At 34.5% G+C, this 14,376-nt stretch overlaps 1 protein-coding gene and 1 long non-coding RNA gene across 8 annotated transcripts in view; one reads left to right on the forward strand and one right to left on the reverse strand.

The window, feature by feature from the left end:
- Nucleotides 1–14,376, reverse strand: part of kug (FAT atypical cadherin kugelei) — a 349,347-nt gene that overhangs the window by 288,331 nt on the left and 46,640 nt on the right. For all 7 annotated transcript variants that reach the window (XM_081973260.1, XM_081973258.1, XM_081973257.1 and 4 more), the window contains exons 3-9: nucleotides 12,641–12,821; nucleotides 12,231–12,484; nucleotides 11,775–12,175; nucleotides 3,948–4,297; nucleotides 3,169–3,885; nucleotides 2,197–2,437; nucleotides 1,542–2,105 (exon numbers count right to left, since the gene is read on the reverse strand). In XM_081973260.1, coding sequence (XP_081829386.1) covers nucleotides 1,542–2,105; nucleotides 2,197–2,437; nucleotides 3,169–3,885; nucleotides 3,948–4,297; nucleotides 11,775–12,175; nucleotides 12,231–12,484; nucleotides 12,641–12,821 — 2,708 coding nt within the window. The remainder of the gene's footprint in view (nucleotides 1–1,541; nucleotides 2,106–2,196; nucleotides 2,438–3,168; nucleotides 3,886–3,947; nucleotides 4,298–11,774; nucleotides 12,176–12,230; nucleotides 12,485–12,640; nucleotides 12,822–14,376) is intronic.
- LOC145724528 (uncharacterized) lies at nucleotides 6,250–6,695 on the forward strand. The gene is made up of 2 exons (XR_014177023.1): nucleotides 6,250–6,309; nucleotides 6,366–6,695. It is a non-coding gene; the product is annotated as an uncharacterized LOC145724528 (long non-coding RNA).

Below are 14,376 nucleotides of genomic sequence, written 5' to 3' on the forward strand. Positions count from 1 at the left end.
GCCTCCATTTCTTCCCATACATCACCCATGTTAGCTTCCTCTACCGTTTGTGGATCTATGGTTGTCAGTATTTTCTCATTATGTTTTTGGTAACTTTGTTTTTTGTTTTTCATCTTTAAGTCTTTCGTAATCTATCTTTCGCTGTGGTACATTGGTTTTTGCTGTCATAATTTTGATTTTGATTACCGCCATCAAAAGAATATGGTCTGAGGGCACATCGGCGCCCGGATAGGTGCATACTCTATTTACCGATGTCCCATACCGTGTGTTGATGAGTATGTAATCGATCTGAATGCGGATTATGTTGTCTGGGCGATCTCCACGTATATAAGCGTATAGGTGGCAGCTTGTACCATGTGTTTGTTATTTTCATGTTTTCCTCCTGGGAGACTACAGAAGTCCTAAATTAAATAAACAACATGATAACAATTTTGAAGCACCAAACACTTTTCCGACAAAAGTCGTGTACTAATCATAGCCAGATTGTAGTTCGAAAAGTTTTAATTTATTTTCGAAAAACATAACGAAAATTTAACGAGAGCCGCAATCGAAGTAGGATATGGTGGCGCTTTGTGATTTTAATTTTCAGAGACTGAACCGCTTCCGTGCTTAATTCAATTTAAACTTTAAAATAACCGGACATTTGAGTTTCCACATTTGTGCCAGCTTATATCGTAATTTATTCATAACGCAAACAAATAGAAAACACGCATATTTATATTTAATCAATGAGTGTATGCGGTGTCAAAATTAATGCACGGCGAGTGAAGCGCCTACCGCAAACTTATAAATTAAATTGTGTTATCTGATTTTAAACAATGTTCTTTTTGTATGCGTTGTTTAGAATATATTCATCGTTGCACGCCATTATCGTGAATAAGGACAGTGTGGTCAACATCATAAATAATAACTAAAACTACACGTTAAAATCGGTATGTTACTAATGTACAATCTTTATCAATAAATTCTCGTTGCACTTAAGTTTTGACATCTTCAGATGATTTTCCATATTCTTTCAATGTTACATATTTCAAATGGTCCCAAACAAAAAAAGTCTAATAACGTAAGATCCGGAAATTTGGGGGATAGAAAAATTTTAAGTCTTATTACAACTAAAGTTATTTATTATAGACGTGTGTACTTTAATTTTTTCTTACAATCGTCCCAAAAAGTGTACTTTGTCACACGACTGTGCAATGTATTAGTGCGGTTAAGTTTTTTTTTAATGGTGTTTATCTCAGCAAGATCTGTTTTGTAATCGCTTTTATATTTTTTTAGATTGTACACCAGGTTTATTGTACGGTTGGGGGCGCGACCAACAAAAATTTCAGTTTTTTCCATTACTACGTGAAGTTTTCTTTATTACGGTTATTTGATATGTTTTTGTTTCAGTTTCAATCGAAATGAAGTCTGATTTGTTTTTCTTATTTTCTTAGATTTCTCACCGAACTTCGGTAAACTGCGATGGTGGGAAAAGGGTAACTTCCAGCACTTCTTAGGTAAATAACTAAACAACGTTTTGCTAGAAAAATATTACTTACCGACAGGCACATCTTCTCTCGCTTTCACACTGTAATTCGGTAAGCTGAACCTTGGGGGATTATCGTTGATATCATCTATGGAAATCCGGACTATAGCTTCAGAAAACAACGGCGGATTATCAGGGCCTTTGCCACCGTTGTCAGTCGCTCGAATTCGTAATTCGTACAAGTCTTGGCGTTCACGGTCTAACGTATTTGAAACCGATAAAACTCCTGTTACACTATCCACAGTAAAATCGGAAGTATCGGTTGCCAAAGAGTAAGTCACTTTGGCGTTATCTCCTTCGTCTAAATCGGTTGCGTTCGCTCTAAAAATGGCCGTTCCATTGAGAGCATTCTCAGTTACGCGATAACTGGCCAGAGCTTTCTCAAATTTGGGAGCGTTGTCGTTGACATCCAAAACGGTAATTGGCAAAACTTTCGAACAACTTTTTTGTGGTTTTCCCAGATCGTAAACGGTGATGTTCAAGAAATATTCATACTCCTTTTCCCGGTCCAAATAACCGATCACTTTCAGTTCGCCCGTTTTCATATCCACATCAAACTGGGAATGACTATCGCCACCTGTAACACAGAATCATTTAAGTGCAATCCTGCGGTTATGCTAAAGGTGAACGTATAATTTAATTCTAGAGATGTTCGCCAGTAAATTTACCTGATATGCCATAAACAAGTTCGCCGTTGTAACCCAAGTCACGGTCTCTAGCTTTAAGCTTAACTAAAATACTGCCTATAGGAACACTTTCGTTAACTTTAATTTCTATGGGAAAATCGATAAATTCGGGCGAGTGAACGTTTTGGCCGTAGCGGGTCGGCATCATTGGAAAATCTTCCTTTTCCAGGGGTCCGTTGTTGTTTTCGGCTTCGGCAAGTACTTCAGTCAGTCTACGGGCAACCTGAAAATAGAAAAATATTGTTTTTTTTTATTTAAAATAATATTGTAATGTTAGTCTTAAATGAAAATATGTGAATTTGATACTGATATACAGAGAGTTTTGTTACACAAGTAAGTTAGTGTGTTCTTTTTTTTTCAGACTGAAAGAAAATTAACACGACCACAACCTAAGAGAACACAAGCTTCATTTCTCTCTAATACTCTAATCAGCTGAACATTTTGTTAAATTTTCTTCGATAATTAAATACCTAGATGGGTGTATATTGGCATTTGGAACTGTAATCTAATTTAAAAACTGTTAATGAAACATTTTACAGAATATGTCAAAGACAGACAGTTGTCAAAGAAAGGGCATTCCAGTAGGTTGAAACCAGGGACAAATTTTTTTTATTTTTTCTCTTCAGGATAACGTCAAAATTTTTATTTTTGATAATAAATAGTTTTATTTCGATTCGTAGTTTTATTCTTCCAATGCTAAATTTACTTTTAGTTTTGTTATTTTATCTACAATCTAATATATTTTGATCTCGTATAAAATTATTCCTGCGCAAGTTGTCCTCAGTGCGACAAAAAATTCCAGTCAATTTTGAACTTCTAAGGACATTTTTCCATATTTTGGATGTACTATCTCTCCTTACATTTTGTGACCATGTAATTCAGGGCAACCCTGTATAATTGCCAACTTAACGATAATGACAATCAACCAGAATATAAAACCAAACCATGACTTACCCCAGTATCCTTGCAGTCAAACAATCCAGTATCATCAGAAAGCAATCTCCCCGAGTTGTACTGATTCTTCTTGGTGTTCACCAACTTAAATCTCACCCGCACAATATCAGCAAAATGAGTATTATCAGTAGCGGTCACATTTAACTCTCTTTCATTCACACGCACGTCATTTAAATCGCACGCCACTGTAATAGTACCGGACGTAGAATCGATACTGAAACAATTATCTTCACTGCCCGACACTATACGATAACTGATGATGTTTCCAGAATCGAAATCTATTGCCGACAATGTGATGATTTCGGTACCAATTGGTGTGTGACGTGGAAGATTGCCTACGCAGTCGATTTTTTCAAATTGGGGACGGTTGTCGTTGATATCCCGTACCTTAACGGTCACTTGCATTTCAGTTTGTCTTCGGTAAGGTTGTCCCCAATCTGACGCTCTGATCCTTAGAACGTATTCCCTTCTCATGCTTTCATAGTCTAGCAATTGGGTGGTTCGAATTACGCCAGAAAAATGGTCTACTTCGAAAGGAACGTGGTTCAAATTGGCGATGAGGTACGAAATGTAAGCGTTTTCACCACGATCTTTGTCTGTTGCAGTTACTTTGGTTACGGATGAACCAGCTGGTAAATTTTCATCAATCCACACTGTCATCTCAGACTTTGCGAATATAGGATCATTGTCGTTAGTATCTTCCACCGTGATTTTTACCTGAAACAACACAAAAGTCTTTCAGTATTACTTTATAACAGAATTTGTATAATATAACCTACCTTAGCAGAAGACTGTTTTCTAGTACCAACATTCCCTTGATCGATCGCGGACACGGTCAAACTATACGAAGGTTTAGTTTCTGTGTCCAAATGAACGGCAGTGTACAACATCCCAGTTTCAGCATTAATGGAAAATTCGCCATGTTCATTGCCGCCGACGATTTCCAGAAAAACTTGAGCGTTACGTCCCTCGTCTTGATCCGTCACTTTCAATCTAATTAGGGGGGTGTTTATGGGGGCGCTTTCTTGTACTTTCACTTCGTAGATTTCTTTGTTAAATACGGGGGCGTTGTCGTTTAAGTCGGCTAATTGTACGGGCACTGATTTGTAGCTTTCTCTTGGTGGAATACCTGAAACGTTTTGAATTGTTAAATATTAATTTTTCAATGATGGGTAATGTCAACGAGTTGGAACAAGGTCTGGACTAACAAAACACTACTTAATGTCACATCAAGTGTGCTTAACCAGAATCATAAACTTTTTAAGTGATATTTTAGGTTTCCTATCAATGGTTTTGTATACAATCCTCCTAAACCTACTTGAAAAAAGTAAACCTACTTGACATCGCACGACGTTAAAATCTATAGCATTAATTCTATACAGCACAAAGAGGAGGAAACGTATTATCAAAACAAAAATATAAGGAGCTTCAGTAATGATTTTAGATGTTTAAGACTAAATTAATCGGGTTTCAGTTGTATTGTAATGTCTTATTTGAAAATTGCACATTAAGCTTTGAATCTTTTATATTCATCAAAATACATTGTGGCGACTAAGAAACGAACACAATTGTATCAAATTGAAAAGAATAAACTCTGGAAACTGCTATACACATTCATAAATTCGGTGATTTTTGTAAAATCACCGAATCACTACTCAACTCATTGACTAAAAAGAACAAGAATCAGGAGCTAACGACCCTGTTTGTCTATTAAGTAACGGGAGAAGCCACCATATTGGTCAACCACTTTTGGATGCGCATTTGTCTATCACGCAGTGAAGGAATGTGGTTGAGCGGTCGGAGGTAACCTAAAAACCCGAAAGAACAGTGCACATGCATAGTCGTGATTTCTGTATTGTTTAATACAAAATTAATATACACAGTTATTAAAGCAAATCTTGGTTTGACAAAATGCATTTTTTTTTTTCAAATATATCTACACAATGGGCTAAAATTTAAAAATATGTTTGTCAAATGGAATAAATAGAGTAATAAAAACTACTGTATTTTCTAACAGGAAAGTGAAGCAGAGAGGAACAAAAATGATAACCCGGCGACACGTGTTTCTGCTTTTTGGCTTCATAAGGCCTGTAACTGCATCTGTATGAAAGGAGGTTCAAAAACCAACTGATATACACATAATGAAACATATACGGGTGTAACCTGGAAAAGGGGTGAAAAAGACAAACATGGATATCACACACACACACGCAGAAACACGTGTCGCCGGGTTATCATGATTGTTCCTCTCAGCTTCACCTTTTTGTGGAATTGCCCAATAAACACTTTCCAGTAACTAATTACATCCGCGTAAACACTCTTCCATGTATTTTCTAAGTTTTCTAAAGGGCAAAGAGAAAGGACTCAAAAAGTCACAAATTGTTTGTGCTCAAGACATTTTAATGATCATTTTTGATCTGATTTCACAGATATTTATAGAGTATGTACCACTATAATTTTTGTAAATCAAGTCATCAAGTCAAGATAGTGTCATTATTGTCAGGTTTACAAGCCATTTACAAATGACACTAAAGTTAAAAAATTTTGTTTTTCAAACTCCTGATTTGGTGGAACTAAATAGGACGCTGAAGCTGAGTTTAGAGGCATCACTTAATGTTTACGCTAAATTCTCATTTCAATCTGATGAAAAACTATTAAGAGGACTAGAACTAAAGATAAAAATTAGAAATTTGTAAAACACAATTTAGTTAGATATATATACCAGGTGTCCAAGAGCACCCTGGACATAGGAGATTAACATGGTAAAATGGTTTTGATTTTTTTGCGCCTGTACGGTTCATTTAATGGAAAAACGCTTTAGATAAAAGTTGTAGAGCACATTTTCGGCTATCTACTTGTATTTTTTTCAATACCGTAGATTTGACCATTAAGACGAAAAACGGATCTAAAATTCGGAAATTTTAAATCTCCCGCCAAGCGGTCGTTAAGGAAAGTTTATATCCGGTCGTGCTACCAACCTTTCAAAATCATAACAAATCGTTGTCAGTCATTCTGTAATCAAAACATCCAAAACAAGTTTATTTAGTACTAATTTTGAGTTACTATACCCACATACTGCGAAGAAAATACAAATAAATCATGATAAAAACACTTTATCAGGAGCCACAGTCCAAAAATCTGGTAAGTTACGTTCATAACCTCATTCAATGTCTCTACTAAACTTATTTACTTTGTAGCAAAATTCTTTAAGAAAACACTGGTTTTGCTTGCAAATATTTAATGAGGACGACCGAATCACCTATCTCAAGCCTCTTCATAACACTACCAAACAATTTAAAGTGATAAAAACAATGGACTAGGAAGGCCTGCAGATGTTTGAAGATAAGTTGCTTTACTATACAGGGACCACAAAAGAGGGTAAATACTTCCCTCAAAAGTGGTGCAATTTAGTGACCTATGTGACTGATAGTTTTATTGTATCCTTCTGTTTTGTAGTGTTATCAACACACCATAGTGTTTAAGTGGTTTTACATTGTATGATGTTAATAAAAAGGCATTTTTTATAACTGATTGTCAATGTTTTTTCCCATCTCTACAGGGTAAGGTAAGTACTGATATTTAATTAGCTCCATTAGTTAACTTGAATATCATTCACCTACAAGGATACTTGTAAAATGTCTACTAACCAAACATAGTTTATTTGCAAGTAATGTGTAACTCGAGTTCACATTTGATTAGTAAAGGTATGTCCTGTGACATGGTGTATTGAATTAGAAGCAAATTGTTTCTCTTTAGAGACTTTCAATCACTACTTTTCACCTACCTTTGCTAATTTGGAACTCCACTATTATCCAAACAAACATTAGGTTAGTAAGGCAAAGTTGTTTTTAGCATAGCTTGTATGGTGACAGGTTCACCCACTCACACTCAATCTGTGGAACAATCACTGTTTATGTGGTAAGACCAGTTTTCTTTGCCACCTATTGTACCTAAACTTTTCACTTGAAGAAAATGTATACTGTACCTTGAACTGTGAATAAATAATTAATACAAACGTTCAGTGTACAAAGTTTTATTTGGAACAATTGCGTGTGTGGAAAAAAGAACATAATTATAATGTTAATACCTAAACCTAGAATAGAACAGCTCATGTAGATACCTCAATTGAAAAGTTGGTTTTTCCACAATACCTACCCATATACAAAAAGTTTTGACACCTGACTGATAATTTGACTGTGTAAGTAAATATTCTCTTCTTAGAAGGGGTTTCTCAGAGGTTTTATAGCCAGTTTAAGATTATTCACATTTCACAGGCACATCAAATTTTGAGATTTAAGTCAGATATCAACACTGAATCATTTTAAGTTTTAGTTGCAACACTGGTGAAGACCCTCGCTGATGATAGTCCATGAAGTTAAGCACATTGAAACTAAATCACATCACTTTTGAAGGAAGTATTTGGCCCCTTGGTTGTTGTCCCTGTACAGTAGGAAACTTATCTTCAAAGATCTTCATTGTCCACTGTTTTCATCACTTTAAATCATTTGGTAGTGTTATGAAGAGGCTTGAGATAGGTGATTCGGTCATCCTCATTAAATATTTGCAAGCAAAACCAGTGTTTTCTTTAAGAATTTTGCTACAAAGTAAATAAGTTTAGTAGAGACAATGAATAAAAAAAATGTAAACATAGCAGGAAGGAGCAATAGCAATCAAAGAGGGGGACAGAAACAAGGGGGAGGCGGGGGGAGTAATATGGCGGCCGTCAACTTCCGGTTGGCACTATCAGATCTAAATTTAATCTTGTCCACTGTACAACTTAATTTAAATTTGCAAAACTCAACTGTTAAAGAACCACAAACAAACAAAACAAACTAACACTATACTACAACAAATACAAACAACAAATTTTTGCGGGTTTGAAACTCCAAACTTTCAATGACTGCGTCAATTCAACTGCGCAGTAGGCGAATGCGCAATCAACTTCCGTCCCCCTCGCTTAATGCACAAACGGGTTATAATTTGTATTATTGTTACCTCCTGATACTTGTTCTTTTTACTCATTGAGTAGAGACATTGAATGAGGTTATGAATGCAACTTACCAGATTTTTGGGCGGTGGCTACTGATAAAGTGTTTTTATCACGATTTATTTGTATTTTCTTCGCAGTATGTGGGTAGTAACTCAAAATTATTACTAAATAAACTTGTTTTGAATGTTTTTATTACAGAATGACTGACAACGATTTGTTATGATTTTGAAAGGTTGGTAGCACCACCGGATATAAACTTTCCTTAACGACCGCTTGGCGGGAGATTTAAAATTTCCGAATTTTAGATCCGTTTTTTGTCTTAATGGTCAAATCTACGGTATTGAAAAAATTACAAGTAGATAGCCGAAAATGTGCTCTACAACTTTTATCTAAAGCGTTTTTCCATTAAATGAACCGTACAGGCGCAAAAAAATCAAAACCGTTTTCCCATGTTAATCTCCTATGTCCAGGGTGCTCTTGGACACCTGGTATATATATATATAAACAATCTTTATTTCCAAGAAAAAACGGCTATCGACCATTACGGTCTTTCTGCCTATGTATACATGTTTTTTTTAATATGTACAGGTAATCTTATTTCTAATTAATATACAGGGTGGACCATAAGTAATGGGACATAGAGCTACAGCATATTCCTGACATCAAAATAATACGATTTAGCGAAATTGTTCTATACCGAAAATTAATATTAAGAAAGATACAGGGTGTGAAAGTTGAAATTTTATTTTTGTTTTTTTATCATATCTTCACGGTCGTTTGATATAAATTACTGAAAGTTGGTATAAAGGGGTTTTGGCAGGCGTTAAATACGATGCTTTCATTTGTTTTGTAGTAGCTGATAGGGGGCGCTAGCTGCAACCATATCCGTTCCTTCAAGAGACTCTAACTTTTTTTTACGGAACTGAAACGACCATATGCTCTCAAAACATGATTCTAAGATGTTTTCTATGTAAAAAAGGTATACTTGTTGTAAGTCTTAAAAGTTGACTGTTTTCGAGTTATTTAATGTTTTATTATTGCATGCATTGTCGTATGTTAATACGATATGTGCTGTATACCCTTAAGTTACACACATAACAGTTTCTGTATGTAAATTTGACCGTTTAAAAAATGTTTGTAAACTTTAAAATAAAGCTAGTTGTTATGAACGCCCTTTTTGTTTTTGTATCAAATCCTACTTAGAATTAAAAAAAAAATAGTAATTAAAATCTGCTGTACATGTAAATGCATGCAATAATAAAAGATTAAATAACTCGAAAACGGTCGACTTTTAAGACTTACAACAAGTATACCTTTTTTACGTAGAAAACATCTTAGAATCATATTTTGAAGTCATATGGCCGTTTCAGTTCCGTAAAAAAAAGTTTGAGCCTTTTGAAGGGACGGAGATGGTTGCCGCTAGCGCCCCCTATCAGCTACTACAAAACAAATGAAAGCATCGTATTTTACGCCTGCCAAAACCCCTTTATACCAACTTTCAGTAATTTATATCAAAAGACCGTGAAGATATGACAAAAAATCTAAAATAAAATTTCAACTTTCACACCCTGTATCTTTCTTAATATTAACTTTCGGTATAGGACAATTCAGCTAAATCGTATTATTTTGATGTCCGGAATATGCTGTAGCTCTATGTCCCATTACTTATGGTCCACCCTGTATACAAATTATACATTGAGAAAAAAAAAAAAGTTCTAATTAAAATGTTCTAACAGGGTGAGAGCGGGGAAAAGATAACGGGATTGTCTAGTCTGTCTGGTTATGCATAGTGGATTTACAATTGTCAAGTTGTTTGGGTTATTTTTCCACTTGGTTTGTAGTTGTATGAGTCTGTCAGTTATTTTAGTCATGTTCGTACGTTCGTAGAGAAGTTGGTTGGATGGGTTGTGTAGTGGGTTTGCAGGATGTCGTATTTTTGTTATTAGTCTTAGAGCAATCTGTTCAGTAATTTGTGTATATTTTTTAGTCTTGTCCGTAGCGTTTGCTCTAAGTAAGTGTCCGTAGTCCAGGACCGGTCTACAGATGGATTTGTATATTTGAGTTGCCGTTTTTGTACTAATGCCTTTGTTTTTGTATGTTAGTGACCTAAAGTGTTTTGTTCTTTTAATGATTTCAGTCCGGACATTTTTAAGGTGTTTTGTGAATTTTAGTTTTTGGTCCAGTGTTATCCCTAAGTATTTAACGTCTTGTTTGGGATCAGTTGTGTGTCCGTCTGCGGTTATGTTTGGTGAGTCGTTTTTTATTTGATGGTTCAGTAATAAAAGCTGGTTTTTAGTTGCGTTAGGCGTTAGTCTCCATCTGTAGAACCATGTCATGGTGTCGTCAGTAAGTGATTGTAGTTTTGAAACTGCTTTTGTTGTAGTTTTGTCGTGAACAATAAGTGCAGTGTCGTCTGCGTATTGTAATATGTATGCTGTTTCGTCAATATGATTTTTGTCTTGTTTGTTATGGTTGTATATGTCATGGCAGTACAGATTATATAGTAAAGGTGAAAGAGGTGAGCCTTGCGGTAGTCCCTGCTCAGGGCTGAAGGAAAAGGAGAGTTTGTTGTCTATTCGAACGTGCAGTTGTCTGTTTTCCAGTAAGTTTCTGATAGTGTAAAGTAAGTATTTTGGTGTGTTAAGTCTATGTAGTTTGTAGAGTAGTCCCTTATGCCAAACACTGTCGAAAGCTTTGTTTATGTCCATGAATAGACATGCTGTTTTATTGTTATTGAGGTGTGTTGTTTGTATGTTGTTGGTATTTAGTTAGATTTTTCCTAAAATTAGTTTTTGGAATATTGCTTCAGTCTTTTACTATTAGTAAATTCATTAGACATGAATTAAGCGTTAAAAACCACCACATTTAGTTTATACTATCTCAATTTAAAAAAAAAATCAAAAATCAGTTGCATAAAAAAATCGGCTGTATATTCAAATGTGTCTTGTTCTATAATAATATTAAAATAATACATAAGTAACGGTTTGAAACAGAGTAAGTCCCTCCTTTAAGACAAATTTTTAATAGGAAAAATGAAATATAAAGTTTTTGATTGTGCAAAAATTTTGGAAGAACAAAAGAAAAAGGAAACTTAACCACATATAGGGTGTGTTCATTTACTGCTTTTATCAACTTCAATCATAAGCTTATAAATTACAAAAAACAATCCAAATTTTGATTCTGCTGTTTACTTTCGGCAGTAAAAGGCAGAAATATTTCAAATAAACATTTTACTTTCATTGGATAGTGTTAAATGTGGGATCAAGGTTCAATAATACTCCTAAATTACTTCTTCTCTACCAAAAAAAAACTCAAACTCTCATATTTTGCACTTTAAATCACCAAAATTACTTTAAGATTGCCCCTAACAAAATTACACATATAATACAACTATAATTTCCAATCTATATTTAAATGTATGTATGCATTACCTACAACTTTGATTCAAATTTACATTTTGATTATTGCCCGATATTGTCCTACATTATATCGAATACCAGCCTGATTGATTGCCCAATATACTTGGGCGCATATTACATTATCTGGTGAATAGATTCAGCATCCCGTTTACTGTTGATTAGCTAATATAAATAATACAATCTTAAATAATACTAACCTTTATCAACTGCCCTTAGCTGTAGTTTATAGCCTTGAGGGGTTTGCTCCCTATCTAGCAATTTTAAAACTTCAATATTATATTCTCCCTTCTGTCTGCTGGGTCGTATCCTGAAATGTCCATCAGGATCTCCGTCCACAATTTCCAATTTATCGATTTGACCGTGTATTCCTTCATCCCTATCATTGACGTTTACAATCGCGTAAATATCAGCGTTGCTATTCTCGACAATGGATGGATGACGGCGTATCCGAATTTCCGGTGCGTAAAGATTAACTTTCTTCACTCTAATTCGGACTATAGCAGTGCTAGGTTTCATTTGAGAGAACAGTCCTGATTGGGAGTGCATTCCCCGATCAACTGCATGCACTCTCAGTTCATGGTATGATCCCTCATTGTATCTATTAAGATACATTTTGTGATAACTAACATGGGATATAAAGTAAAACAACTTACAGCAAAGGTCTAGTTAAGGTAATTATCCCAGTTACTGGGTGTATTGCAAATTTGTCGGTGTCTTCGGCAAAAAAGTAGTAAATTTCACCGTTTCGACCTAAATCTGCATCAACAGCAATTACTTTCACTATGCTTTGATGTAATGGCGTGTCTTCCGCCACAGTGGCGTTGTATTCGTTAGGGTGGAATAAAGGGCTAAAATCGTTGGTGTCTAGCACGGATACCACCACAGTAGTTTCGGTGGAATAATGAACCTGAATCAAGGAAATAAGAAAATTGGTTAAATCTAAGAATATTAAATATGAAATCGTTAACCATTTATTTGATTGGGGAAACATGAGATTAGATGCATTGCAATGAAGGGAAAAACAACTGTTCACCTAATCAATTCTAACTTAACCAAACATTACCTTCTGGTTGCCCTCTGTGAAACTAGCCGTAGCCCGAATTTGTAAAATGTAATTGTCGTTTCTTTCCCTATTCAACACGTCATTGTTGCCAGTCTTGATGCGGATGAAGAGGAAGCAGAAGTCACCAACAGATCGATGTTCCGCTTTAAAGAAACGATCTTTGTCTCCTACTATTTTATATCTGGAAAAAATCATTATTTTTTTTAGTTTTCGAATGGAGGTTCCGAATATTTGCGTTTTTAACGAGTACAGTTTAGTATCAGATTTTACGACTTACATACCCAACCGCCCACAATTCTTATAGATTGTATGAAATTTTGTTCTCTGATGAGGAATTTCTGAGATTTCTTCGTCACTTAGTGGGATATGAATAAACAACACAACTTTAAATCAGTTGCTAAAGTAACTATTAAAATTTTACATAGAATTTGATGGTCAGACACGTGTTTTTTTTTTGTTAAAAATTCTATACGAAAAAAGAGTAAATTGTCATGTTGTAAACACGTTGGAACTATTTGAAATCAAAAATATATACTGAAAATTGGATATAAAACTTAAGCATTCCCTAACGGATCTTTCGCTGACTAATCGAATATCTGATTTTTTGTAAAAATAAAACAAATGACTGACAATAACATTTACACATTAATTTGTATAATATGAAACTATTATATGTATAGTAATTTGTCTTTTGGTTTTTTGTACAGTCAACTTCTGATAGAATTCTGCATCATTAGGTCTGAAGCAAAAAAAGACTGAGGTGTAAAGACCCAAAAACGTTTCAGAAAACCCTTTTGCTTTGTCCTCTTTCGGTTGTTTGAGAGAGTAATATATCGTTTTGTTTCATTATCTACTAAAAAAATTATGGTGTCCCATTTAAAAATATTATATTGTACGATGTCACACTTTCTGAACCACCATAAATAAAAAAATAATTTTTTAAATTGACTTTTGTGTGGAATGTAGGTAATCGATGAAACGAAACTTTTTACTCTCTACGGGTTGTCTAGTTATTGGCTATCTCAAGATAACCCTGAATGTTATCTTACCTTGAATTTATAGTTAACACTAAAAGTAAATAACGTAACTACCTATATGCCTAAATCCTGTTTAATAACCAATTCACAAAAAATAATAATATAATAGTTAATAACACTTTTCTAATGTTTTGTGTTAGGTTCGACATTTTTTCTTTGAGTTTCACTTTACTTTAATAGCAACTAATTACAAATTTGGCGAAATATGTACTATAATCAATGTTGCCCAGGAAAAAATTGCACTTCAAAAATCATAATTTATATTAATTTAAATCTTACATGAAAACTAAATGATAAAACTAACTAAATCATGATTCACACATTTCTATACACCATACTTTTATACACCATATAAAATTATTTAAGACCGATAAATGTTTAAATTAAACGTACAATTCGTAGTACATTGTACCTTTACTGCAGAATCCATTTCAGTTTGCTCTCGGACAGACTGAAATGTAGTTAGACATGCTAATATTGTAGTTTGGCCCATGTCTGTACAATGGATTGTAGAATCTTGTGAAGCTACCGAATTTCGATTAAGACTGTTGGACTGGTCATCTGGCTGTATTGATAGGGATTTACTGCTTGTAGGATTTTGGAGTATATTTTCTGCAATCTTCTTTTTATTAGCGATGGAATCTTCAATGTACGACTCCGCAATTCCACCCACCCTGTCTCTTAATGTTGGTGATATTG

The sequence above is a fragment of the Ips typographus genome, linkage group LG2, assembly GCF_016097725.1.
Source record: "Ips typographus isolate SLU linkage group LG2, UJ_Ityp_2.0, whole genome shotgun sequence".
Lineage (NCBI taxonomy): Eukaryota > Metazoa > Arthropoda > Insecta > Coleoptera > Curculionidae > Ips > Ips typographus.